Below are 25,872 nucleotides of genomic sequence, written 5' to 3' on the forward strand. Positions count from 1 at the left end.
AATGGTTGTGTTGTTCCTACCAATCAGGTAACTCCTTTTTCAAATATTCTCATTTCTGATAACTCCTCTAGTTTTAATCCTGCTACTATCACCCCATTAAACTCTACTAATAATGTCAACTTTCTTTGCTGAAATGTTAGAGGTTTAGGTAAAAAAAAAAAAAGGCTAATATGAGTATTTTCCTGAAGAACCCTGATATAGTATTTTTTTGTGAAACTAAAATGAAAAATCATAGAGTTGCTAGAAAATTGAAAAATCTAAGATTCTCATGTTCTTTGAATGTTTCATGTATTGGTAGATGAGGTGTCCTGGTGTTATCTTGGAAACATGAATTGGATCTCAATATCATCTCGTCCAACTCATGAGGCATCTATGTTATCACCAATGACATTATTCATTCCAAACTCTGTCACATACACTTTATCTATGGTAAACCTGATGGGTTTTTTTTTTTTTTGAAAGTTGTTGTTGTTAGAACATTGCTCGATCGAAATCGCAAGCGTTGCTATCTCAATCTTGATTTCTAGTCTACTTAAGCTAAGTCTCGGACTAAGATAGAAAGTGTAGTTGAGATCGACTCCATGGAGATCATCATACAAATACGAAGAACTATTAAAGGAACTGGTGGAACTTCATCGACTAAAAGGTATATGGAAACTTGAACTTATCTATCACTCAAAAGTCTATCTACTCTATCTCCTATATTGAGACAAAAGTCGTATTTCTATATAGACTTTGATTATACACATTTTCTATTTCGAGTCGAGTTTATCTCGCTTATCTGTTTCTCGAAATATGTGTTGGTAAACTTTCGCTTTAGCCAAGTTCATCTTTACTAGTGACGAAAGTCATCTTAAGTTTCAATTACTTGAAAATTGCTTTGACGAAAAATGGTTTGTGAATAACAACTATATAACGTCCTCTAAGAATTTTTCAATGATTGAAATGAGACTTTAGAATATATAACGATGGTTGGATATAAACATTGTGTGGTAACTCATATGTGTGTAAGTCCTTATTCCTTGAACCAAAGTATGCGTACTTTGCTTCTCAGGAAAACCTGACTAAATTCCGCGTACCAGTACGCGCACCATCGGAAGTTCACGTCCCGTGAAAATTGGCTGGAGTTTGTGAACTGGAAACAAACTTATTCCCGGTAATTAAGTACACGTACCAGTCCGCGTACTTAGGTTGGTTATTTTCTAAAAATGATTATTCGTGAACTTAAACTTATATAAACTAAGGAATGCATATTTGCAAATCGTAGCTATGAAGTTCATGAATCGATTCGAGTGAATCAAATCGTTTTTGCTTCGATCGTGTCTTGTATGCTTCTATAAGATATAAGCAATTGAACAACTCTCTAACTACTTCATTTGAGTCATTTGAACTAGTTGTGTGGTAAATAAGAATATGGTTGATATGAAAGTGCTCATATGGCTAACCATTTGGTTAACTACTGTTGAACCAACTAGATGTACATGTTTGGGTACGGTTACACGAACCTAAATAAATGTGCATTTCATTTGTGTGTAACAAGCTAAGTTTCGATCTAATGGTGGAAAGATATTAGGTTGAATATAATCAGGTTTTCATCTAACGATGAGTATTGAATGCTTTGTTACTAACCTAACATTGTCTGCAAACCCTGATTTGAAAGACTATATAAAGGAGAACTCTAGCAACTGAGAAACCTAATCCCCACACCTCCTGTGTGATACTAGTTTTATTAGATAGAGTCGATTCTCCTTTAACCCTAGGATTTTATCGAGACCATGTAGGTTAGCGACTTGAACACTTCATTGGTATTGTGAAGCCAGACCGATATTACTTTTCTTGTAGTTGTGTGATCTGATCTTGCTGTTTCTATCGTATTTGATTACAATCGTAAGATTGGATTGAGATTTATTTCTCCGATAGGCAAGATATAAAAGAAGTCACAAACATCTTCATCTCATCGTTTGTGATTCCGTAATATCTTCTTTCGCTAGTCGATTAAGATTATTGTGAGGTGATTGATAATTCTAGGCTGTTCGTCGGGAATATTAATCCGGGTTATCAATTGGTTCCTGTTCACCTTGATTTATCAAAAGAGGGAACAAAAACTCGTAGGTATTTCCGTGGGAGACAGATTTATCTATTACCGTAGACTTTTCTGTGTGATACAATTTTTTTATTAAAGTCTTCGACTTTGGGTCGTAGCAACTCTTAGTTGTGGGTGAGATCAGCTAAGGGAATCAAGTGCGTAGTATCCTGTTGGGATCAGAGACGTAAGGAGTGCAACTGTACCTTGGATCAGTGTGAGATTGACTGAGGTTCAACTACAATCTAGACCGAAGTTATTTTGTAGTAGGCTAGTGTCTGTAGCGGCTTAATACGGTGTGTGTTCAATCTGGATTAGGTCCCCGGGTTTTTCTGCATTTGCAGTTTCCTTGTTAACAAAACTCCTGGTGACTGTGTTATTTCTTTTCCGCATTATATTTTGTTAATAATTGAAATATCACAGGTTGTGCGTTGAATCGATCAATTGGGAAATCCAACCTTTGGTTGTTGATTGAAATTGATTGATCCTTGAACATTGGTCTTTGGTACCGTTCAAATGATTTCTCTTGTATTCAATTAGACTCGCAGATTTCTATTTGCTTGAATAAGTATTGAATCCAAATGATTTCTCTTGTATTCAATTAGACTCGCAGATTTCTATTTGCTTGAGTAAGTATTGAATCGAGAACGAGAGATATAACTCTTTGATATACTTTTATTAAGATTAAGTCTGACTGTCTAGTTGATTCTCTTAAAAGTATATTGGAGTTAGTCCATACAGATTGCTAAGCGAAATATTGGGTGTGGTTGTTAGACCCCCGCTTTTTCAGTTATAAAGTGGTAGTAAAGTATCGTTCACTCGGACTTGTAAAGATTTATTTTTTTAGACTCAAAATTAAAATAGAAAACACAAGAAAAAGTTGTTATCAAGAATATAAAAAGCACCAAGACTCAGAATTTCACCATTAAAGTGATTCAATCTAATTAATATTCATCGATCTTTATATTTAAAGTGATTCTAATATGTTGCATTTTCAAAGTACCAATTATAAATCCAAGGCATAGAACAACAAAAACTCTAGGCTAAGGATGCTCTATTAAAAGAATTCACAACTGCTCAATAAAAATCCTGAAATCAATTTTTATTCAACGCAAATAATCATAAAAGAAACTACAATAACACTTTTCTTGGAACAATGGCTTTCTCCTTCGTCTAAGCTAAGGGGTTTAGCTCCTCATTTTAATAACTTGCTCAAAATATTGGTTCATAGATTAAAAGTGTATAAAAGAGGTAAAAAGTGTTAATACAGAGATTTGCAATGGATTGTTGTGAAATTACTGTTACAGAAAACGATAAAAGTGGAGTATCATAGAATAAACGACCGTTCTGATGCGTCTAATATCTTCGTGTTCATCAGCAGCAGCATCAACAACAGTTGAACCCGATTCCTGCAACCTCTGATTTCTTATCTTCTCTGCCTATGTTAGTCCCCAAACTTATTCTAAACTTGCATAGCCTGCCCTGGAACTCGAGCAACTCCTTATATACACCTTAACAACCCTGAAAACCCGATTAAATCTTTGTTTCTCTTTACATGCAAGTTATAGAAATTATCTCTTTCCTAATCTGATTCACGCATGTTTAGCCTCTCTCAATCCTTCCAAACTCATATTAGGTCGGTACGAATCTTTGGGAAGCTTATCTGCGATTTAATCTCCCTGAATCTTCACAAATAAAGCCAACAAAGACCAGTGACTTCCACACCCTTTATTTTCCCCCAACTCGAATGCTAGCCAATTTTGATCTAATCAAACAACCTTATTTAGGCCTAAGGAGTACGCCCAAGCAAAATCAGCCCATTAGTCTCCTTTCATCCCTCCAAAATGTCAACCGTAATTCTGCCGTAAAATAAATAAAACGTGACCTCCCTCTTATCCATGGCTGGGCTCACTTTAGCAATTGGGGTGCACATATAATTTTCTGGGGTGTAAATAGTAAATTTCTTGAGTGCCTTTATTAATTCTCCTAGGTGCCAATAACACATATTTAGGGTGCCTTTAACACTTTTCGGGTGTCGTTAGTAATTGTTTCTGGAGGTTCAAATTCCATTTTTCGAGCCAATTTTTCCGCAAAGGTTTATTTCTCCAAAGATACCTACAAAGACATAAAATGCTAAATTAAGTAAAAAAATGTGTACCAATAGTATAAAAAATTGAGGTCAAAATAGACACATAAATGCGTCTATCAACCAAACTCTTAGGGATGCTTTTTGGGCTAACCATACTAACACTACTCCTATCTCTAGCGATGAACCTGCTTTCTTTGTAGGAGACTTTAATGCCCTTTTAGGTCCTGAAGATAAGAGTGGTGGGCTTAATCTGGATGATAATTGTTAGAGCACTGCTCGGTCGAACTCGCAAGCGTTTCTATCTCAAGCATGTTGTCAAGTTTAGTTAAAAAAACTATAAGTCTTGATTTCTTGTCTACTTATAGATAAGTCTCGGATTAGGATAAAAAGTGTAGTTGAGCATTAGACTTCACGGTGTTCATCGATTAAAGACGAAGAACTACTAAGGAGACCTTGTGGAACTTCATCAACAAAAGGTATGTGGAGACTTGAACTCATCTATCACTCAAAAGTCTATCTACCCTATCTCTTATTTAAGACAAAAGTGGTATAGCTATATAGACTTCGATTATACACATTTGATATTCTGAGATGAGTTTAACTCGCTTACATATTTTCTGAAATATGTGTTGATATAAGCTATCGCTTTAACCAAGTTCATCTTATATTCTTGACGAAAGTCAAAAGATGATCATGTGAAAATCACCTGGTAACATCTTACATGATTTGTGTGAGACAGTCATTTGATGTAGACTCGGAAAGTTTCGTATTGATCATTCGATCACTTGAAAATTGCTTTGAAACTATTAGTTTGTGTGAGACAGCTATTGTCGTCTTCCGAGAATGTTTCAATGATTGAAATGGGAGTTTAGAACAAATAACCATGGTTGGATATAACACAGTACGCGTACTTGTATGCTAACTGTTGCAAGTTATTCCAAGTCCCGGAACCATGGTATGCATACTCGTATGCATACTGATTGGTTTAGTAGAGGTCTGGGAACTAAGTATGCATACCAGTACGCGTACTAGAGTGAGGTTCAAGTTCCTAGACTTTACTGAGTTTGGTGGTATGCGTACCCGTTCACATACTAGCGAACCCAAACTTAGTCCGATCACTAAGGTATGCGTACCCGTTTGCATACTTGAGTGGGTTATGTTCTAAAATCGGTTTCCTCATGAACTAATACATTTATATATTAAGGAATGCAATCTTTTGCAAATCGTGGCTATAATGTTCATGAATTGATTCGAGTGAATCAAAATCGATTTTGCTTCAATTGTGTCTTGTATACTTCTATTAGAATATAAACAATTGAAGAACTCTAAAACTAATTTCATTTGAGTCATTTGAACTAGTTATGGTTAAGATGAATAAGGTTGATATGAAAGTGTTCATCTAGCTAAATCGGTTAACTATTGTTGAGCCAACAAAGGTGGACACATTTAGGTATGGTTACTCATATCTAAATGAAGTCACTTTTCATTTGTGTGTAACAAGCTAAGTTCGATCTAACGGTGGAAAGATATTAGCTTGAGTCTAATCAGGTTTCCATCTAACAGTGAATATGAATGGTTTGTTACCAAGGTAACATTGATTGCAAACCCTGATTTGAAGACTATATAAGGGAGAACTCTAATAACTGGGAAACCTAACCCCACACCTCCTGTGTGATACTAGTTACGACTAGAGTCGATTCTCCTTTAACTTTAGGTTTTTCTAAAATTGTGTAGGTTAACGACTTGAAGACTTTATTGGGATTGTGAAGCCAGACCCAACTATTTTCTCTGTAGTTGCATGTTCTGATCTTGTTGTTTTCTATCGTGATTGAGTACTATATTCTCAAAAATTTGCTCGAGATTTAATCTCTAATAAACAAGATAAAAAGTAGTCACAAACGAGTAAATCGTCCAAAGAAACAGGATTGAATTGATTGACACTTGGATATTGGTTTTTGATACCATCCAAGTTATTTCTTATATTCAATCGGGCTCACAAATTCCTATTTGTTTGATTGCAGATTGAATTGAGATATAACTCTTTGATATACTTTTCTTAAGATTGAGTCTGACTGTCTACTTGATTCTCTTGAAAGTATATTGGAGTTAGTCCATACAGATTCCTAAGAGAAATATTGGATGTGGTTGTTAGACCCCCGCTTTTTCAATCGGTATCAGAGCAAGCAAACACGTTTAAGACCTTATAAGTCTGTGTTTGTAGTAATCTGACTCTATGGATAGAAGTGATATCTCTGATAAATGCATCACCAGAGACAAAAATTATGTTCGATAAAATCTATTAAAGAGAAAGATTCGTGTATCTCGAATTTAGATTAACATTATGTTCCAAAGAAACAGGATTGCACTGATAAGCGTTTTCCCGATTACCTTTGGAACGAGTCTGACTCTGTTGAAGAAAGGGATGCAGCCGAAGAGAGTACAATGATTCTATATCTTGTTAAATTCCGGGTTGATAGAATCAATCGGTTGAAAAACAATGTTAATGCACTCATCGGTATAGTAAAAGATCGTGACTCTAATTTAAAGGCTCTTAGCGAGGAAAACAACAAAGTTTTCTCCTTACTCAAGGCGAAACTCGAAAAGGATGCCTTGGAAATTGAACATCTTCTGAGTAAAGTCTCATTTCGAGGATGTTCTAGAGAGTCCACTACACCAATCGCTTATATCCCAACTGAAAATTCAGTTCCAGACTCTAAATCGCAATCTCTTTCGATTAGAAAAGATGTACATGTATATTCCTTTAATCAAGGAAACTTCACATCGTTCGGAAGGAAGAAATCTCCTAACAACGTTGTTGAGTCTTTTCACTCTAACCACTCAGGTGATCAGAAAATGTATCTCTTTTTTAATTCAAAAGGACATGTTGAAAGAAAAAGCAAATCTAGGTTGAATGCCAATTCTATTGTTCAACTTCAACACACCTTAGATTCAATTCTCAAAGATGTAACTGACATTCGTATGTCTAAAGCAATTGGTTTTAGTACTCACCCTGTGAATTCTTCAAGGAAAGTCAGTTCAATTTACTCATCGAATATTCGGAAAAATTGTAACTCTAATATAATTTGGTCAAGGAGATTTCAGAAAGGTCCCTCTCAACCTTATGACAAGAATGATGTTCAAGATGTGAAAAAGGTTCCTGTAGATGGAAGCAAAATTAGAAATATGAAGGACAACCTTAATCTGTCAAAATCCTCCGCACAAACCTCTTCTGGTAAGGATTCTAACTTAGTCTTATATTTTGATGACCACAAGCTTTATGATGATTTTTCACATCAAAAAGGAATTTCTCCTAGAATTGGAAGAAAGAAAAGAATCAACCGTGAACACCATTCATTTAATGAGCTTAGAGCTCATACTTGTGCTAATTAATCACAAGTGTTGAATGCTTACTCATAAAAATCCCGTTGAGTAAGACTTGTTAATAATCGGGTATACTTTCGGAAAAAATGTTTTCTGATTAGTTGAGATATTTTCTTATCGTCCATAGCTAAATTGTTGTCCATAGACAGCTTTGCCTAAGTATTCGTTGGGTCTCAGGAATTTCTTCGATTTTTTTTTTGTTTTTGAAAACGTTTTTGTTGCAACTATGTTCCCTGCTACTTCTGTGCTCTATATTTTTTCTTTATGGAGATATAAAATTTGTTGAGCCAAAACTTTGTGTAAGAAAATATTCACGTAGCAAAAATGTACAGTTTTGCCTTGCCTTGTAAAAAGGTACATGCGGTTTTGTTTGTCTTTTGGGTTCGGATTATGTTCGTACGGGTACCTATGACTTACTTTTCACGAACTGTCTTTAGAAACCCTAAAAATTACCTTCCCCAAGAAACCGTTTAAATACCAAATCTATTGAGTCATGTACGCATACTCTAAGTTTTTGTCGTTCTGTCAAGAATATCTTCACCTTCTGGCACTGGTGGTTTTGCAAGAGGTTTTCTTAATAAATATATTTGTTTCGAGTCCAAGGGGAGGAAGAAAATAACCCTAGTAGAAGATAATGATCAAAATCCTAATGCCTCATGCTACTATGTCTGTACTCATCAGGATGTTGAGAATGAGGATATGGTTTCTGCTGAAGTGGTTCATGTTATTCTTAATTACATTGAGCAAGAAAAACTGCAACTCGTTGATACTATGAAGGGTCTTGATGTGTTAATAACTAAGTTCGAAAAGGTTAATTCAGACCTTGTTCTCATGAAGACACATGTTAAATATCTTCTCAATGAGGATATCTTCTCTGAAGAAGCGGTGAATGTTGTCAATCACAAGCTCGAAGGTCTCAAGAATCGTGGAGGTTTCGGAAGTGATCCTTGATTTCCGTTCGTGGTCGGTTTTGTTGGTTTATGAGTCTTTTTTTTTGCTTGTTGTCTTTATTTTTTCCAGGAAACCTCTTATGGTAATTTATTCTTGTGTTTTAAGAAGGATAACTAGGGGTTGGAATAACAATTATTGTGAGTGCACATAGCTATTTCCAACGATTTTCATCTTGCAATGTTTTTAGATTTATTTATTTAAATTCTAAAGTTTATTTGGAAGATGATGTTGCAGTATTAATCTCTATGGTTTCATATATTGCAACTTGTTATGGGATATGTGTGTTTGCGTCTGTGAAATATTATTGTCCCATATATGCTCAAAAGTTAAGTCTATCATATGTCTTTATGCAAATATTGATAAAAGATAGAATGAACTTTTGAGAACAAAATTTAAGCATATTATGTCATTATGCAAATATTGATGGAAGATAGGATGCACTTTTATTTACAAAGATTAAGTCTATTACATGTCACTATGCAAATATTGATGAAAAATAGAATGAATCTTTGAATATTCCGCAATATTGGTCTTTCCCTGATCCACTTCTATGTGAAAGTACTGCGTGGCTCCATAAGTGCTCTTATGTTAAGCATTTCCGATTGAATTAATCATGGGTTCTCTTGTGGTTAATTTAATTGAGTATTTTGGATACAAATTCATGTTTCATGTGATTTGTTAATGTCCAAAGAAATCCTTCTTTTCTTGTAAAAGTAAGGTCGCTCTTGTTGTTCTTTCAGGAATGATATTTTATGGGGGAAAATTCTTAATTGAACTTGTGTTTAATTACCAAATCCTTATGGGGAGTGCGGCTGTGGAATATTGTAAGAGTTTTCTTATATCTTTATTAACTCCTTGATGAATGTATTTAGTTTCGGCTATATGATTGCATCTAAAAAAATTGATATGTTTTCTTTTGGTCATGAAGTATCTCTATGAGAATTTCATTATGATCCCACTAGTTTTTGTACCTTAGCCAATTCATATTGACAAAAAGGGGGAGAATTAATGTGTAGTTCACACTATAAATACATATGATTTACGGATCATTATGTAAGGAGGAATGGTTTTCATGTGAGATGAAGTATTGACTAAGGGGGAGTGATACATATCACCATAGTATTGTTGTCAAAGTTATCATACAAGTGGACTTTGATGTTGTGTAATAATACTATGACACTGTATAAAAATGATTGAGAGCTACTGTTTTCTCATTGTTATATCTACGGATCTTCAACAACTATGATGCTGAGTTGAACACATTCAGAATCACTGGAGTACTTGGAAGTGATGAAGATTTCGATTAATATTTAAGAACCAAGGAAATCAAGCATTTGTATTGAGAGCTACAAAGTTTATTTATTTTGTATTCCATATGTATTGATAGTTTTGTCACTAAAATTGACGAAGATGGAGATTGTTAGAGAACTGCTCGGTACGTCGAACTCGCAAGCGTTGCTATCTCAATCTTGTTCACAAGTTTAGTTTCCAAAACTATAAGTATTGATTTCTGGTCTACTTATAGATAAATATCGGATTAGGATAGATAGTATAGTTGAGCATTACACTTCACGGAGTTCATCGATTAAAGACGAAGAACTACTAAGGGGAGCTTGTGGAACTTCATAAACAAAAGATATGTGGAGAGTTGAACTCATCTATCACTAAAAAGTCTATCTACTCTATCTCCTATTTGAGACAAAAGTCGCATATCTATATAGACTTCGATTATACACATTTGATATTTCGAGCTGAGTTTAACTCGCTTATATATTTCTCCAAGTATGTGTTGGTAAGCTATCGCCTTAAACAAGTTCATCTTATATTCTTGACGAAAGTCAAAATATGATCATATGAAAATCACCTGGTAAAATATTACATGATTTGTGTGAGACAGTCATTTGATGTAGACTCAGAAAGTTTCGTATTGATCATTCGATCACTTGAAAATTGCTTTGAAACTAATAGTTTGTGTGAGACAGCTATTGTCGTCTTCCGAGAATGTGTCAATCATTGAAATGGGACTTTATAACAAATAACCATGAATGGATATAACATAATATGTGTACTTGTATGCTAACTGTTGCAAGTTATTCCAAGTCCGGGAATCATGGTATGCATACCCGTATGCGTACTGATTGGTTGATTAGAGGTCCGGGAACTAAGTAAGCATACCGGTACGCGTACTAGCGTGAGGTTCAATTTCCGGGACTTTAATGAGTTTGGTGGTATGCGTACTCGTTCGCGTACTGGGAAACCCAAACTTAGTCTGATCACTTAGGTATGCGTACCCGTTTGCATACTTGAGTGGATTATGTTCTAAAATCAGTTTACTCATAAACTAATACATTTATCTATTAAGGAATGCAATCTTTTTCAAACCGTGGATATAATGTTCATGAATTGATTCGAGTGAATAAAAATTGATTTTGCTTCAATTGGGTCTTGTATACTTCTATGAAAATATAAACAATTGAACAACTCTAGAACTAGTTTCATTTGAGTCATTTGAATTAGTTATGATTAAGATGAATAAGGCTGATATGAAAGTGTTCATATGGATAACTTCGGTTAACTATTGTTGAGCCAACAAAGGTGTACACATTTAGGTCGGTTACTCATATCTAAATGATGTCATTTTTTCATTTGTGTGTAACAAGCTAAGTTCGATCTAACGGTTGAAAGATATTAACTTTAGTATAATTAGGTTTTCATATAATGATAAATATTGAATGCTTTGTTACCAAGATAACATTGATTGCAAACCCTGATTTGAAGACTATATAAGGAGAAATCTAGCAACTAAGAAACCTAATCCCCACACCTTCTGTGTGATACTAGTTGCGACTAGATTCGATTCTCCTTTAACCTTAAGTTTTTCTAAAACCCTGTAGGTTAATGACTTGAAAACTTCATTGGGATTGTGAAGCCAGGCCCAACGATTTTCTCTGTAGTTGCGTGTTCTGATCTTGATATTTTCTATCATGATTGAGTACTATCTTCTCTAAGATTTTCTCAAGATTTAATCTCCGATAGGAAAGATAAAAAGTAGTCACAAACATCTTCGTCTCATCATTTGTGATTCCAAAATATCTTTTTTTCGCTACCATAAGATTAAGTTTATTGTGAGGTGATTGATATTTCTAGGATGTTCTTCGGAAATATAGTCCGGTATATCAATTGGTTCTTGTTCACCTGTATTTATCAAAAGACGGAACAAAACTCATAGGTATATCTGCGGGAGATAGATTTTTCTGTGTGAGACAGATTAGTTTATCAAGTTTTCGACTATGGGTCGTAGCAACTCTTAGTTGTGATTCAAGTGCGTAGAGTTCTGCTGGGATTTAGAGATGTAAGGAGCCATTTGTACCTTGATCAGTGTGAGATTGGTTAGGGCTCAACTACATTCCAGTCCGAAGTTAACATGGAGTAGACTAGTGTCTGTAGATGCTTAATACAGTGTGGTGTTTAAATCTGGACTAGGTCCCGGGGTTTTTCTGTATTTGCGGTTTCCTCGTTAACAAAACTTCTGGTGTCTGTGTTATTTCTTTTCCTCATTATATTTTCTATATAATTGAAATATCACAGGTTGTGCGTAAGTTAAATCAATTGTGAATCCTACCTTTGGTTGTTGATTGAATGGATTGACACTTGGATATTGGTTTTTGATACCTTCTAAGTTGTTTCTTATATTAATCAGGCTGACGGATTTCTATCTGTTTGATTTTTTGATTACATTAAGAAACAGAGATATAACTCTTTGATATACTTTTCTTAAGATTGAGTCTGACTGTCTAGTTGATTCTCTTGAAAGTATATTGGACTTAGATACAGATTGCTTTAACCATGATGCTGAAGATTTGTTTCCCAATCTCCATGTTAATAATTTTCCTAGGGATTCTTCTGATTATTATCCCTTGCATATATGTTTTAATTTTTATGGAGTTTGCATGCCTAAACCCTTTCATTTCATGGATATGTGGATATCAGACCCCACTTGTACAGACATTACACCTAATCCATGGTCTATTCATTTGATCGGTCCTCTACTTAAAACTGAAAGCTAAATTGCTTAATACCAAAGAAAGGTTTAAGAGAATGCAACATAAACTCTTTTGGTAATATTCAAACCAATATATCTACCACTAGTGAGGATCTTAAAGAAATCCAGACCTCTGATGCTCTTGTTAGTATGGTCTTCATGTCGCTGAATTGCCCCTTCAATTCAGTCACTTCACCATTGGTTTCGCAATTCAACAAGGTTGCATCAGAAACCTTGTCCTCCATTTCACCTACCCTTTTGTCAAATTCTTTAAACCAATATGATGTTCTTCCTTCAAGTAAATCTAGCCTGCCATTTTATTCAGAAAATAAGAGAAATGTCAAGGCCATCACAACCCATGTTTATGGTCAGATTGCCAAGATCATCGTACTCCTCTAATTGGTCAAACGTACCCGGTAGTTCTTCGTCAATACCAGTGCCATTAAAACCCATTTCTAATGCAAACTTTCAGAATAAAATGCACCAACTACTTTCTCACAGGAAAATAACTTAAGAGAGAAAGAAGTACCAGCGTATTATCCAACAAATATACTTGAATTGTGTACCAAACACAGCTCTAATACCCGAACTGTCACATGAACCCACAAATGCACCTTCCAAATTTTCTGCACAAGTGTAGCATGAAAGCACAATGGTTCTGTGAATTAAGCTTCACCCACCTTCACTTCAGCCTTATAAGTTTGCAGTACTTTGCACCAATGCAAACAACCAACTTTTCAGTTTTATAATGGAAGTCTTTATCCTTCTTTCACTTCTCTTAACTTCTTAAAATGCATACCATAGAGCACTCAAACAATTCCATACGTTCACTAACACCATCCAACCAAGAACACTTAGAACATGACACAATCAACTCATTGAACTCATTGGTATTTATTGCATCAAAGGGAAGATATACAAAACTTTCCCACTTAGGGGCTTACACTGACTTGTTCCTCTTGAACCAAGCCTTAGCCTCACAAAAACTCTCTAAATTCGAGTCTCACAATCTCCTATACAGCCAAAAACCGTGCACAACTGTTGCACATGCAGGGGATATCCATCTCACCCATGGAGGAGTTCCATAACTGTTAATAACTTTGCCAACTTGGCCACCCATCATCCAACACTTGTTCTCAAGCAGTTATGAACACTCTCCCACGCTTATAAACTTGCTTTATAACCGTTCTGTCTTTTCTCGAACCTTGGCACACTTGTGAAGACAATAACCAACTCGTAACCGTTACATGAGCCATGTTGCACAATTGTTGTGCTTTACTGAACTTGGCCTCCATATTGCACAACTGATGCACTTTAATGAACTTATCATTGGTTCAATGTACGACTAACATTATGATTCACTTAGCCAATTTTCTCGACAATAGCAATGCCACTCTTGCATTGCTAGATTGTTTGCATTACTCAAGCTTTGGACAGCCTTGAACTAATGCATAGACCAACATTTGGCCAATTCAATCCCATAGATATGCCTTAATGCCAACATCGCATGTTGCATTTTATCAACTTGGTCTTTCCTTTCCTTTCCCTCAATGAAGCTTCATTGTGTCAGACAATAAGCTTCACCATTACTTGGCCAATGTTCTTACAGTGTAGCGTCATCTTTGCGCATTACTGGCCCTGTAGGGTCTTGCTATTTTAGCACTTGACAGTCTATACAGTGTCGCCCATTTTGGCTGAACACTGACTATGCCGGCTATGCTATATTGCGCTTCACTAGCCTGATCGGTCATAGTAGTCTGGTAGTAGATGATTTTTGAACTTTAACTGCCGTTCAGCGGTAAGAAATAAACTTTGTCCACTGTATATTTACGACGACAGATATAAAAATGAATTTGTTAAGATTCCTTTGGAGTTTCAGTGACATCTTACATTATGTTGTCATTTTGTTCACTGTTTCAACATTGTTAATAACGTTATTTTATTTTTGATTCGAAAAGGAAAACATTATTGAAGAAACAATGTTAATAATTGAGTACCAAAAACCAATACCAACCAAGACTAACCACCCATGGTGGTGCGCACCAAGTTAAGTTTCTTCTTGTTGTCATTTTCTCCTGAAACGGGAACAAATAAAAAAAAAACAGAGCTGTATATGTCAACACTCAACGAGAAGAATTTGGCATGTTGAGAGTATTAGTTTCACATTGTATGGGTAATCTAAGATCCTGCGATTTATAATTTTTAGGGTCTCTTCCCTTATTGCTAATTGGTTTTGAGTGGATGCTCGTATTCTAACATGGTATCAGAACAGGCTATTTGCCACAAGTTATTTGACCACGTCTTTACTCCGCGTCACTCGATTTATTGTGCACGTGTTAGACCCAATGAGACTACACGTGAGGGGACGTGTTGACAATATTAGTCTCATATTGTATGGGCAATCTAAGATCCTGCGGTTTATAATCCTTAGGACCCTCCACTCATTGCCAATTGGTTTTGAGTTGGATGGCGGTATTCTAACAAGGCAGAGTACGTAAGTTTGTTTCTTTTTTGCTTGTGATTGCATGCTTTTTTATACTTGCATTGTATGGAGATGCAGTACGCGGCTTGAATAGCGGATCAAAAAAAAAAAAAAAAGAATACGCGGCTTGAATTTGCTTAAGTATTCCATTCTTGGTAAATGATGGTCACGTAGTTCAAGTCGTGGATACATCAAAATTTGTATCTACCGGTTATTCCTAGAACTTTGTCAAGAAGTAGTTGATTATTCCCAAATGATGGTGATAGTACTACCTTTTACCTAATCAACGATTGATGCATTATACCTAATTTTTTTGACTGCATTATCATATTGTCCTACTAGTATTATGAGAAACATTCAAAATTTTGATCAACCTTATCTCTAACCATTGGTATAATAACATAAAACTGTTGAGTTCGTCTGCATAACACACTCTCTTTAGTAAGGAATTGTCAAAAAAGTAAAAAAGGTAATGGATTTGAGTTCTTTAAACATACGTAGAAACGGAAAAGAATTGAAGTTTTGTAAGAGATACCAAGAGTACTACATGAACGAACGAACAAATGATTTACCTTGTGTTGGATATAAGAAACTAAAGCAGATATTGGAAAAATGTAAAAGAGATCATCCTCAATCTCAAAGTCACCATTGCTCAGGTATAATCAAATATACTGTTTGTTCCCTTCTAGTAACCTGTTTCAGTTAAGGAACGCTTCTAACTGGTTTTGTAATGAATAATTTCTTTGTGTAGTTTGCGACGAGACATTCTTCCCATCTCTCCGCGGTGAGATGTCTGCAATTGTTGGTTATTTTAACGAACGGGCGCAAAAATTACTCCAACTTCATTTATCATCGGGTTTTAGAAAGTATTTCATATGGTTTAAGAGCAACATACAAGGACATCATCTTGCAATGATTGAAGAAGGCAAAGAGTTGGTTACTTACGCGATGATCAATGCCATTGCCATGCGGAAAATTCTTAAGAAATATGACAAGGTACGTCTTTTAAGAGTTACAGGTAAACTTGATTAATCAGCTGTTTCGCTCTATGTTATCACTTGAGTGACGATATCTTGCTTTCTCGTTAACATCCAGATTCATTACTCGAAACAAGGACAAGCATTCAGATCACAAGCACAAAGCATGCATATTGACATATTTCAATCCCCGTGGCTACGTGAGTTAATAGCCTTTCACATTAACTTAACGGAGAGCAGTAATGAGACAAAAGATTTACCAAGATTGGTTGAAGATTGTTCGGTCACCTTTGAAGGTGGAAGGCCATCACTCAAATTTTTGCTGTTTGATTCTGTCAAACTCGAGATCGATTTGACTTGTTCCATATGCTTGGTAAGTTCAATGGTCAAGTAATTCGTTAAGATAAGTGCACCATTAGTCGTATCACTGAATGTATATTCTTATATCAGGATCCAGTATTCAGCGTGGTTTCTCTTACTTGCGGTCACATCTTCTGTAACGTGTGTGCTTGTTCTGCTTCGTCAGTTGCAATCGTAGATGAACTTAAGGCAGCAAACCCCAAGGCCAAATGCCCTCTATGTCGAGAGGTAAATTACACTCCCATCTTATTTTATCGCCGTAGACAAGAAAATGTCACTCGATTTATTTTCGAACTAAAATTCTTGTGACACAATATGAAAGCTCCATCTGAAGTTCTAAAATGGAATTTCAGGAAGGAGTATTCAGAGGTGCTGTACACTTGCACGAACTTAACAACTTATTGAGTCGAAGGTAAATTTTTGAGAATTCATTACTACCATGTCAGCCCCACCATCAAAGTCCAATTTTACTTTCATTTGAAACAAACGTTTGGCTATCTTGTACAGATGTCCTGATTACTGGAAGGAACGGCTTCAAGCTGAAAAAGAAGAAAGGGATCGACAAGCAAAGGTACTCGAATCCAAATTAAAAGAACGGCTAGCAAGGGAACACTGGGAAACTACTTGTAGAGCATTCAGGAATATCTAGTAGTGCATGATTTACATTTACAATTTCTATTTCCTAATTTGAAGAACGAACTTCTGAAATAAAGAAGTTGACAGTAAAGTTTGTTGGGTGAAAATATATAAATTTTGCAACAAGTAGCCACAAATTATGTGCAAACTCATCCAATATCCTTGCTATCAACAAAAATTGTTCTGAATCCAAATAGTAGGGTGCAAGGTATCTTGCTTATATTATTGATCCTTTCCGATTCCCATGGAATTGAAAAATAATCATACATATACATATGACAAGCAAGAAGAAACGGTGCAGTTTCTGCTGTAGTTTTGTTGCAGTATTAGTTGAAAATATATAGAGTATGAATTTGTGACATTTAGAAGCAAGAAGAATATATATTGCCTCTACTGGGATGTAGGGGGAGGCTAAGGTGGCTTCAGCCCACCCCAAAATTTAAGAAAACTCTTTTTGACCAACATGATTCCCACCAAAAATATATTTAGCCCACCTATGTATTCAGATTAGCCTATTAGTTTCATTCCAATATGCTTGTATAGTGCACAATGTTAATCATTATCCGATGATTTTTTTTAATACCTAGAATTCAAAAACAAAAAGGAATATCATGGCTAAATATGAAAGTATGAAAACACTCTCATAATGTCGGATCAACGATATAAAGACATAACAGTAGTCCACATATATTACTCACTAAAACAATCTCACTTGCATTTAGGTTCACACAAAGGTTATTAGTACTTGATATCTAATTTAAAAATGAATCTCAACAAAGATTACCAGCTTTTAAGTGGGTATCCAGCGTCTCATCCTCCTGCAGCTGGTTGAAAAGATGATCACGGCTTTCTATTCCTGCAGTTTCAGATCAGTCCATCATCTTCGTCTTTTAACTAAAAGAAGGTGTTCTTGTGAGGAAATATTGCACCAATATCTTCTTCAAACACAGCAATCGTTTCCGAGGTTGAAGCTTCTGGGTCGTGAATTTCGATTTGGTTCTCTCCGTAACTTAAGACACCCTTACTCCTGGTAACCGCAAAGTTAAAATAGCTGGAAAGCCAGTAACGGATCCTAAACACTCTACTCCAACCCGTTGATTGATGTCCCTTTTGCTCTTGCATGTCATGATTATCATCCTTCTTTCTCAATAGCCACACGTCCGAATATAACCCATTATTGACAAGCAGATTAATACCAAAATACAACCCATCCAAAACCCCTAGTTTATAATGATTATCACAATCACTCTTTGACACAGGAGGTGGTGGTGAGAGAAGTTGACAGAATTTTTCCTCACACAAATCGAAAGTAACAAACATTCTCAATAAAAAGAAGTCCAGCCAATAAAGAGCTCCATTAAAATATACACCTTCTCCCCAATGTTTTCTGGATCCAAAATTGGAGTTTACAATGTTTCTCCATCCATTTCCGCTCCCTAGAGTGTATATATAAACTTCCATAAACTCGGTCTCGTTCTAGTTCTCATTCTCGAACATTATTTTTACAACTTTGTACTCATCGGTTGAATCAACATAACCAAAAAAACTCGTCCCATGACCCACTCTAACTTGTGGAAGAGTAATGTACTCTCTGGTGAGGGGTTACAAACAGTACAAGTGTTTTCTTTTAGATAACAAATCAAACCATTACACGACCCAAAAAATCTAGTATGCCTCTCTAACGGAAGGTTAAAATTAATCCTTCTAATTCTCTCAATGGATCCACGATTCTCATGATTATATTCAAAATATTGAAATTTTTCCTCCCTGCTCCTAGCAAACACCATATCAATAAAGTAAAAGCAATGAAACCCAACTTACCAGAATCAGTTCCAGGATGATGTAAGTGCATCTTGGAGAATATCGAACGACGAAGAACAAGACGTCTCCAGACTGTGCATACTAGTTTGCATTCAAATACGGATTCAATGGGTAATCGACTTAAAATGTCTACTGTAATCTCTTCGGGTATACTCCATCAGATACATAAACCCCTTTCCAGAGAAAGTTTTAGGTTACAGAAATTCTAGGATTTGGTTTTTTGGCTGCCGAAAAAGTATAGGGAAATAAATCGATTAGGGTTTGGAAACTACCAAATATATCCCGTGGTTTTAACGGATGTTTTATCGGCAAAAACGGCCGTTTGACCCTTCTCACCAAAACTCACATTTATGCTGTTTGATTCTGTCAAGCTCAAGATGTTGTTCAATATTTATGAATCGATTAGGGTTGGAGACTACTTGTAGAGCAATCTAGGATCCAAATTTACCCCGTGGTATTATCGGCAAAAATGGCCGTTTAACCCTTCGCACAGAAACACGGAAGACATTGTGCCGTTGTGGCGGCATTAAACTCCCACTTTTTATTAGCGGTTAAATTTTTCATCCTTAGGTCGAGGTAGCGTGCTGTTATTTGGCCTTAAAGGGATTTAGTTCAAATGTACTCCGGTCATATAACATTTTCGTGTTTTAGAGCAAACATAAGCCGAAACATCGGAAGCACGGATACTTAAAAATAGGTGCCACCATTAGTCATCAGTGAAAGAAAATACCAGAATTATTGAACGGTAAAACATCAAGGTAAGAAGTGCTCCAATAAATTCCAAATCTCTACTAGTGAAGTTCACAATTAGAGCCATAAGTTACTTCAGTATTAGTCCAATATATTTTTCTCTTGCTTTAAGCAAGTTTTTACACTTTTACTCACGGCACACCCTATGGACGACCACGGAATTCAGAGGAAGCATACCTACTGCAGTAAACCGGAAGGGCAAAGTCATATGCTGAAGCAATTTTGTGCCAAATGTACATCTGAAGCAATTTTATACATCTGAAGCAATTGTGTACATCTGAGAATATGTAAATATCCCGACAAAATGCTGCATATGTAACAGAATGAAGTATAGAATTTCAACAAGAAATTTATTCTCATGCTTTAAGCAAGTCTTCACACTTTTACTCCGGAAACACTCTGTAGACGGGATTTAAACACCTTGAAATATAGATCTCAGATTCATCACTTTGTTGCACATTAACAAAAGCAAGAAATAGATTTACAAACACCATACTTGTGAACCGTGTTACTAAAACTTCTGGGGGTCTGACAGCAAAGTACTTGTTTGTTATCGAGGAACTTCGCCGCGTAATTCAGGGGTAACATGTGTATGATGTTGAGAAATATCATTATGAAGATGAACATTTTTTATTTTTGCTTTGGAAATAGTAGTTTGTTTACCCATTCTTTTTTGTTCCTTATGAATCTCTACTCGAAAGTTATTTTCATTTTCCAAGCTTTAAATAACACAAAATTGGTTAAAAAGACCAAAATCCACAATTTCTGGGTGAAAAGGACACTTAGATTTTGATATTGTTTAAATGGACAAAAATGAAAAAATAGCCAGGATGTAAACAGTTTCATCCTACCCATTTTCAAATACTTTTTCTTATTTTTAATTTACATCAGGATGCATCCAGTTTCATCCTTACTATTTTTTAAGTTAAAGTCAAGATGAATCCAGTTTCATCCGTGCTATTTTTTTGGTATCAATTTCACCCATACTAATTTTTACTCGTCCATTTGAACCATGTTTTAAAAATATTTGGACAAATGACCCATTTTCGGTTTAAGTATGATTCGGTGTCTCTTTATTATAATTTTTCATTTCCCTGAGAACGAGGTTCCATTGTTCACGGAACAAGGTCCTTGTTATTCTTGAGTTTGCGTTGAACCAGATTAGCTTTAGCTTGATCGCAAATTTGCACAAGTATTGACTAAGACCATGCAAGGAATATTTTTTTTTAAAATATTTCCTCTAATCAAATCCAAGTTGGTTGGTTCTCACTGCCCTGTGATGGGTTCCATTGCCCGTGGACCAAGTTCCTTGATATTCTTGAGTCTGCCCTAAACTGATTTAGCTCCCCCGTGAATTTGCGCAGGTATTGACTAAGACCGTGCAAGGATTTTTTTTTGTTGTTGAAATATTTCCTTTAATCAAAGCCAAGTTTGGACCGCTGCTAGCCATGATAGAGTTATTGTTTAACAGCTCTGACTAGTATGCCTGAAGCTTGTGATGATCCTAGTTATGTGAGTGTTATTGCTAAACAACTCTGTCTAGTATCGAAGTGTGTGAATTATGTGTTTTTTTGATGAATTGTACATTTGTATGTGAATTATGCAATTGTTGTAGAGTTAGAAAATACGAATAACGTAAAAAAATTGAGCAGTCGTTTAGGCTTATCTTACGAGGCATGAATGGATCCAACATCGGATATGTATCCTGTGATCAATTGCAAACTATTTCCAAGTTGGTGGACTTCCAAGTTTTGAGCTCTAATATGTTGTTTCACACTCAATATAACTTCCAAGCTATCAGGTGGTCCTTTCCCAGACGCCCAACTGTTCGATTATTGTGAGTAAAACTCGCAGTGGTGTGGGTCTAATTATTTTAAACTCAAGCAAGTTTGAACTTGGATCGATTCAAAAGAACAGATCGTTGATTGAATCAACAAGCCTGATCACTAGTTAGATCAACAAGCTACATTTCAGATTGAACTGGTAATTAGGAATATTGGGTATAACGAGTTAGATCATTGGGGAACTGGTAAGTTTGATTGATGGACCAAGGGCGCGTTTAGGAAAGCTTAGTTGTGCGGAGAGCAAGTAACACTGGAATAGGCATAGTGATATGTTGGCAATGTTTTGCATTGATTTGATGCGAGTATACAACTTGAGATCGTTGAATATTTGCAATGGTAGGTTAAGAGAGTGTGAGTACTCCGATTGTGCTGAACCTGACGCTGATAGTTGATTTTAGTGAAAAGACGAGGGTGCCCAAATATATCTCAATCTAAAACTTTTCCACCTATAAGTCCTTTCTCCGAAAGTGATTGTCTATGGACTGAGTCGAGAAAGTACAACTAATCGGTTCAAACTACGTGTGATCGTCTGTGGATACAAGATCGAGACAATACGACAACAAGATGACTTGCGTGATTGACTATGGATACAAGATCGAGACAATACAACAACGAAGTATGATTACTTGATATTAGGTTCGGACCTAACCAAACACTATATGATTGCTATCAAGTAACTAGGAATTAACGTTTGTGTATTTTACTTCTCATTGTAATAAAATTGCGGAAATAGAAAAGTAAAAGACAAAGCAAAATTTTGTTAACGAGGAAACGGCAAATGCAGAAAAACCCCGGGTCCTTGTCCAGAATTAAATACTCTCATAATTAAGCCACCATGAAAAATCTAAACCAACTTCGAATAGTTGAGACCAAGCAACTAAATCTACAGTTAACCTAGTTCCCCCAGTATCCCTGCGCCTCCAACTTGCAATAAGTCACGCACTTGGAACAATTCCTTTGGTTCGTATTCCAAATAGTAAAGGAACAACAAATCTGTTCGGTGACAACTCTTTTCAAACAACATGATATGAGTTTGGAAAAAGGCTCTTCCGTTTATCCCAATTAACTCCTTTGTCGGGTTCTTAGATCAATCTATTCAACAACTACCAAAGTAACTATTTAGACTATGCAATAAATATTATATATCACAAAGAAATATATTGATTCTGATCTACTCAAATAATCAATCCAATCTATCAAAAGATAAACCGATTATAGTTGGATCCCCATCCGATCAAGTTTTGTGCACACCAAAGATTATGAACTCAAATAAGATATCTTATTTGTCTTCAAATCTTCTTAGATCTTCGATAAGCACATGCACACAAACAACTTGAATCTCTTGTGATCAATCACACACAGAATAGAATATGTCAACGATGTATTATCACAAGACGTCTTTAGATATACAAACATTCTAAAGATCCCCGTCGATACTTCGATATAGTTTGGGTGAATCTTATATCAAAAGATAAGATTCTCAAGCATAAACAAACTAGGTCCAATCAAAGTTCAACAACCGTTAGTCAATCAGATCAATCGAAAACTAATAATAAACTGTAATTATCTAGTTTCCCACCAACGGTACTCGTTGAGATTCTCAATCCCAAAGAAGTCTTTAAAACGAGAGGTCGTAAGAGATTTCGCCTAATTAGGGTACTTTCCTCTCTGAATAGACGGATCCACCAGTATCAACACAACAAGGTAGTTTTGCTGGCTCTGAGGATTAGTTTGCTCGAAATGCAAACTTCAATATTTATAGACCAAGGAAATTTGGACACCAAGGAATTTCCAAAACCGAATATTCTTAAAGATGTATAATAAAACCAACATTGGTTTTCATAATTCCTGGAAATGCTCTGTCCAAAATATTGACCGAAATCTCAGTAGAACATCTCCAATTAGTAAACGCACATTACCAATTTTTATTTTCTAAAGATATGCATTTAATTGCTGGAAATTAAAATCATATAAAACTAAAAACCTTAATTAAAAGATTCTCAATTTATTTCGGTCCGGGATTATCCTTTAGTTATTAAGAAATATCTTTGAACAATAATAGAAAAGAATTACGGCACATGTTCAAAGTATGTCGACATCTTTACTTTGTAAATCCTTTTTCATATTTACAATCTTGGAACCGATTTTCCACACTTCCAAACGAGTTTAGAATTGGTTCATCTGATTTCCAAGAACTATGTGATTTATCAAAAATATTCAATCACCATTCATGGTTTTAACGGTTCTACCAAACAGAAGTTTGGTTCTACCTCCAAGTGTCTACTAGGATCGGTCACATTAGTTTCTACAAAATGGCTAACTAAGTACCAGGATCTACCATTACCACTTATTAATGGTACTTACTTGTGATCGGTTGCACAAGTTATAGGATCAGTTACACCAATTACTAAAACTTGTTAACCTAGTACAAGGATCGATTACACATATTGTGATTAGTCCCACCAAGTACTAGGATTGGTTACCCAATAATGACTAGGAATGGTTACACCAATTACAAATATCGGTCATACCATCTCAGGTGATTACTTAAAATTGGTTTCACTAATAAAAGTCATACCGATACATAAGTCAGGCATTTTGAATAGTTTTACCAAGATACATAAAACAAGTTATGAGCGGTTATAGTAAACACACATATTGGTAATCCAAAGATTTGCATTGAATAACAATACCAATAAGCCTAGCGATTTCCCTTTCGATTCATAAAACAAGTTTATGAATTGTACTTCCTTTAAACGAATGTAAAACATTGTTTCCTAGGACGAAATATTCACCCATACCCGTATATAATAACAATAGCATTCATACGATTATGTCGATGTCTTATATACGAAGTTCAAAAGATAGGCGTTATACTTCGTATTGTAATTCCTTAATACTACGTCTAACTTGAGTATAATCATTCACATCTTCGTAGTTATGTTTTCAATATAACACGACTTGAAAGATACGTTAAGAATGAAACAATTCAAGTCAAACAAATATTACTAACCTCAAGAGGAAGGATGATGTCGTCGTTGTAGCTCTTTACATTCTTCAAGTATTCGAGTTATATTTGTATGTCTCATATCTTAATAACTTTATAGCTAACCTATATGAAGTTGACTCTAGTAAATAATCAAGCGACTCTTTAAATGAGTTTTGGTTCACTAAAATATGACAACCAAACTTGACATACCAACGCTTGGTGGGTTCAACCGAGAAATTCTCTAACAATCTCCCCCTTTGTCAATTTTAGTGACAAAACTCTTACATCATATGGATAAACAAATTACAAAAATTCATTATACATACGCTTGATTCCAAGTTTCAACAACACAATAACCTGTATACATTTAATCCACAAATGTCGTTGTTGACATTATAATAAAAAAGCTAATACTCCTCCTAAAGGTAAGATAGGTAGATTTTCAATCCGCACGTCTTTGTTATTCCCTATGTAGTTATGATAACCACAAGTATCAATATGATATGTTACTCTCCCTTAGTCTATGCTTTACTCTTTCGTTAGATATAACATTTATGCACCATTGTCCTTTCCTTAGTGATACCAATTCACTTGTTTACTTCATATATTTATCACCCTTTTTGTCACAAAATGACAAAGGTACGAGAAAATAAAGTACAAACCGAAAGGATCTTACCTATCTCAAAAGACTTGCAACCTATAAGAGTTAAGCACGAGGGTTCCACACACTATTTTAGATAACCAATATCAAAACCGAAAACTACAAAGTATTTTTTTTATATGTTACCAAGGAAACAATTTCCCTAAGCAATTTTACCTAATAGTTTAGCAAATTAAAAATTGACTATGTACCTTAGTTCTTTTGCTAAGCCGATTGTACAGATACAATCGTTTGTTTGATAAGACCAAAATAAAGATTAGAATTAACTCTATTTTTCTCATCAGGTTCTAATTATTCGAATAATAACTTAGACCTTTCACTTTAAACAAGACAAGTACTAGGTTAGTTAACTAGTATTTCTTGTTAAGGCATTCGATTAGACTTGAATAACCGAATCCTCCACTGTGATAAGTCTAACTAAGATCAGAATTAACTTAGTTTCTCTTATCCGGAATCGAACTGTACTAAACAATTGATCCCAAAAACATTTTTGTTAATCCATAAAAAATTCATACAAACCAAATAAATCAACTTGCATAATTATTTATCTCAACCGGAAGCAATTGAAATAAACATAGACATTAAAGCACCGCAATTGCACCGAAATTTCGTTAAGCCTAAACAACTGATACCAAACAATAAAGAAAGATAACAATAGTTTTTCTCAACCGGAAAAAATTGAATCACACACACACATCCATACGCACATAATGGAATAAACATCAATTGTATCAAAATTTTGTTAAGCAAAAGCAAAATATATGCAATAAAATCAGGCTTTTCTTAAACATGAAAACGATTAACTA

At 35.3% G+C, this 25,872-nt stretch overlaps 1 protein-coding gene across 1 annotated transcript; it reads left to right on the forward strand.

The window, feature by feature from the left end:
• The first annotated feature begins 15,408 nt into the window (after positions 1-15,408).
• On the forward strand, positions 15,409-17,212 carry LOC113278341 (probable E3 ubiquitin-protein ligase BAH1-like 1). The gene is made up of 6 exons (XM_026527206.1): positions 15,409-15,684; positions 15,780-16,024; positions 16,124-16,378; positions 16,456-16,593; positions 16,719-16,777; positions 16,873-17,212. The coding sequence occupies exons 1-6, from the start codon at positions 15,501-15,503 to the stop codon at positions 17,012-17,014; spliced, it is 1,023 nt and encodes a 340-aa protein (XP_026382991.1). The 5' UTR covers positions 15,409-15,500; the 3' UTR covers positions 17,015-17,212.
• The last annotated feature ends 8,660 nt before the right edge of the window (positions 17,213-25,872 follow it).

This window comes from Papaver somniferum, chromosome 5 (assembly GCF_003573695.1).
Source record: "Papaver somniferum cultivar HN1 chromosome 5, ASM357369v1, whole genome shotgun sequence".
In the NCBI taxonomy this organism is placed as follows: Eukaryota; Viridiplantae; Streptophyta; class Magnoliopsida; order Ranunculales; family Papaveraceae; genus Papaver; species Papaver somniferum.